Source organism: Opisthorchis viverrini (assembly GCF_000715545.1).
Source record: "Opisthorchis viverrini unplaced genomic scaffold opera_v5_9, whole genome shotgun sequence".
NCBI classification, from domain to species: domain Eukaryota; kingdom Metazoa; phylum Platyhelminthes; class Trematoda; order Opisthorchiida; family Opisthorchiidae; genus Opisthorchis; species Opisthorchis viverrini.
The window spans coordinates 2,535,438-2,539,734 of NW_008751665.1; the positions used below are offsets into that span (position 1 = coordinate 2,535,438).

Sequence of the window (4,297 nt, forward strand, 5' to 3'; positions counted from 1 at the left end):
GAGGGCCTCTTCTGGCCGCATCCAGGGCCGCCTTCGCCCGGCCCCTCAGGAGGGTCTTCAGCGCTGCCAACTTACCCCGGTCGGTCTCCAGCCCGGCAGCCTCCGCAATTTCCTCAAAGTCCTCCAGGAAGGTCCGAACATCCCCATCCTCAAAGGGTTGCGGCCACGGGATCTTCATCCTTATCCTGGTCACGGCACCAAATGAAAGGAAGGCCTTCGCTGCGGAGTTATTTATTCGAAGATGCCAACTGACCGGTTACAGACCATTGAACAGGGAAGCAAAACTCTAAACTGGACACAGATCTCCCAAACGAGTCTTCCTAGAGATTCGTTGCCTCCACTCATTCGTCGGTCAAATCCAAGCAAATGTTGCAAAGTGGCCCCACGAATTCCGCAACAGAATTCCCTTTTTCAGTCGACGCAAAGCGAAATTCTACGAACAACACATACTACTCGCGTGCCTCCCGATCAGTGGTATCACCGTTACACCAGGACGCCCATGGAGAGAAAGAAAGACAATTACGATCCTCGACCTGTCTTTAGCTCAAATGCCTGACCACGAGGCGGTGGTGTTTAACGGGAAATGCACAGCTGACCAGCACCAGGACGCCCATGTCTAGAGAGAAAGACAATTACGATCCTCGACCTGTCTTTAGCTCAAATGCCTGACCACGAGGCGGTGGTGTTTAACGGGAAATGCACTTAAAGCTGACCAGCTTAACCAGATGGGTGAACCGATAACTGTTTCCCGTTGCTCATGCGACTGCTACATTCCTCACCCAAAGTTTCCACTAGTTATGCCTGTCGAACCGCAAGCGGATGGGCTGTTGACGGTTAAGATCTTGATGCCCTTGGTTGGGAGTGTGATCGACCGAGCTCGTCAGAGATATACTAACTAAAAGAATTGGCTAATATCTAAGGTTTATTTTTTCGGGGAACGCTAATAGCACAGACGTATATCGATTGCCTGGTATCCACTGTGAACTGTTGAACACGCTGTAAGAGATGACTGCTAATCGATGTCAATGGCGTTCTTCTCGTTAGTTCCTATCCAGATTGACCGAATGAGTTTGGAAGTATATGCATCCCGGAATGATTGTTGTAGGCTAGTTCGAAGTCCCTTCCGCATGAATTTTTATCCTTTTCTTTAAAATAAAGCTTTCAAATAAATTGTGGTTGTGCACTGCTGACCATGGCCCCTAGTCTTGTCTTCTCCGGGAGTAAATCCGTTTCCTAGTGAATTATAACTTACAACTTATTCATCTGGATTGTGGAACAAGTATTCTGATATAACTGATGCATGAATACATGGGTGTCAGTGACTTTTCATCGGGGAGAACGGCAGGGGAATATATTCGTTGAAGACAGCCGTTTGAATGCATGCGTGCCGTTTATCGAAAGATTGGGTCGTCTGACAACATAAATACAGTACCCGAGAGTTTGAATGTGCGGTCAAAGCAACCCCTTCTAGACAGAAAGTCGGTTTCAATTCTCACATCAATGCATTGTGGGCCATTACAAGGTGACGAAGGACAAGCGACACCGAGAATATCGTTACGAATGAAGTGAAGTTGATACCTCTGTTATTTCCGTACTCGGTGCACCACTAGTACTTATTCTCCCCAACTGTCTCGGAGAGCCTGCTTTACCAACAGGCCAGACGAGCGCTCACTGGAAAACTGAACAGTGCGGGTCAGACCATTGTATTGGGAACACGGAGTTGCAGGAGACCTACAGAATGCCCGAACCCATTAATTCAGCGGAACAAGTCGGAATTAAAACGATAGATAAGTAAAGTTGACGACAAATACCAATCAGTAAGAAAATCCAGTTACTTACGACTTGGCACTGCACTCCAGAAACATCAGGTCGTTTTCGTCAGCCAGTTGTTTCGCCTCTTCGTAACTAACGTCACGTTGCTCCTCTAGGTCGGCCTTGTTGCCTATTAGGAAAACTACTGTGTTGTGACAGGTAAGTCGTCGGGCATCCGAAAGCCAGGTGTGTATCCGATTAAATGTGGATTTTCGGGTTATGTCATACACCAGTAGCGCGCCAGCAGCACCCCGATAATATGACCGGGTAACCGCACGAAAACGCTCCTGACCTGCAGTATCCCATATCTGCAACTTAATCTTTTGATCATCAAGTTCGATTATTTTGGTAGCGAATTCCACGCCAATGGTATGTGGACAATCCGGGATAACTTTAAAAATACCCTGTGAAGAATGTGGAAAAGCTTACATTTCTTCTCCGTGAATTGGTGCATAAGACAACTTTTCCCGACACCCATGTCTCCGACAATAATGTATTTGAAGATGTACGAATAATTATATCCACCTCCTAAAGACATGGTGAAACACGCAGATACGACGGCGAGGAGCAACGGGACACAGCAACTAAGGTCCGCTTGAGCGGCCGGACGAATGAAAATGTCTTTAGTTCGTTTATCAATGGCTTCGGCTGTTCCAAGGATTCAGGGAGTTTCAGGGTTTCCAGCTAATCCAAAAGGAGGTAGCCTCGACCGAAACTCACGCCTCATAGAGCAAGAAATTTGGATGTCTTATAAACTTGGCGGCCTAATTCGTCTGCAGGGAGGAAATAGGTGCAATGTGGCCCGTGTAACGATGGGTGATAAGCCGAAGAGTTTATACCCTCTCCATTGGTTTCATCCGTCGCCATCATTATTCTATTTTGCCTCCTTTTCTTAATATTTTTCTATTTTGATGTTTCAAAGACAGAGTAATGTGAAGCATGAGTGTGTGGTGGAGTTGTGATGGTTTAAAAATCATCTATGTTTCTTGGGCATCAGGATTTTTGGCTTGTCAGTCACCCACTGTCCATTTGAATATATGCCAGTATAACCAAGGCTTTTATATCTTTTGCTCTACACCGTATCGCTTTTTTCCTGAGACTTATATCCGTGGTAAGACTTACATGACACTGCAGAAAGTTAAACGCTCTGGGCGTCAACCATCACAGTAATGGGAGCTAGACTGGTAGTCTGTAAATCCAACACATTTGAAACAGTCTATTCCATGCTTGCGGAAATCCAAAGAAAACGGATTTTCGCACACAGCAGATGTTTGAATACAGCTACTAAAAACCAAAAGAAACTAATAAACGACGTTGGAAAATAAACTGAAATGGCAACCGCCCCCAAAAAACTTCTTTCAGCAGACAGATTAAAGTTCATGAACACTTTGTGTAGACTGTCGCATGTTCGATTTCCATCCGCTGCCATTGTACGCAAACACTATTCATCGTACCACAAATCAGCTCGGGAAAATCTCCTCTGTATTCATGGAAACATTTTGGGGGAAATGTGGTGATGTTTTATTCGTGGCTCCTTCAGAGATTCAATCTCGTTGTACTTCACTACAAAACGAAGGCTTCCTCCCTCTCTATCTCCGATATATTATTCTTCCGTACGATGTTCTTGACCTCTCATTCCCCCGTGAAACAAGCCCTACCCGCATTCGAGACTGAACCCTAAACATCTTGCAAAACATTATTGGGTATAAATGCCCCCTGGAATTCTCAGGAAACCAGTAACCAGCGCCTCTAACCTCACCCCATTCAACACCATCGTGTCGCGCCATAGCACTTAAAAATACTGATCGCATGCCCTATGTTGTGTTGAATAAAAGTAGACTGCGAAGATGTACACCTGCCAGGTTCCTATCGGTCGGTAAATATCCCAGAATCTTTAGCGGTGAGAGCAGTGTATTATATAAATACAGTCCGAATATCCGGCCTACGACCGTCCCAAAAGTAGTGGAGGCCTGGAACCCTGAGTTTCAATTGACAAAAGACACTATTGTTGCTAACACAATATATCAATGGAAATCCAGCTGATGTAAATGACCGAAATGTGACTAGTTGTCCACGATGCCTAATCAACTGACCAGATGTTACCCACGTCGGTCATAGCGGACAGCTGAACAAACCTAGCTCACATGCACGATTAACACGTGCCTGTACATCTCGACCAGGGAAAGTCAATAGTCTAGCTTAGACGAGATTAAAGTTGACTTTTATTGGGCGTTTGGATCAGCATGTGTCTCGTTGGAAATGGGAGGTTCTTTTGGTGCCCAATGTTTAGCGAGCTACTGACGTTTTTGAATGGGAGAAAGATATTTTAGTTTAGAAAAACATCACTACGGGACATATAGCTGGTAAACTGGAAGAAAAACTTGCCCTATAAATTGAGCACACCAGTGGCGACAGTTTCAGAATAGTAATTACGTGGATACATCTTCACCGGCTGTGTTGTATTGCGTTATTTCTAGTAGCCAAT

The 4,297-nt window shown here is 45.2% G+C and overlaps 1 protein-coding gene across 1 annotated transcript in view; it reads right to left on the minus strand.

Annotated features, from left to right (window-relative positions):
- T265_12666 (hypothetical protein) overlaps positions 1-2,340 on the minus strand; it is a gene marked incomplete at both ends in the record, with an annotated part of 41,324 nt that extends 38,984 nt beyond the window's left edge. Inside the window, 2 exons of the mRNA XM_009164848.1 lie at positions 1,840-2,216; positions 2,242-2,340. Of these exons, the coding sequence (XP_009163112.1) occupies positions 1,840-2,216; positions 2,242-2,340 (476 nt within the window). The remainder of the gene's footprint in view (positions 1-1,839; positions 2,217-2,241) is intronic.
- Positions 2,341-4,297: the final 1,957 nt, after the last annotated feature.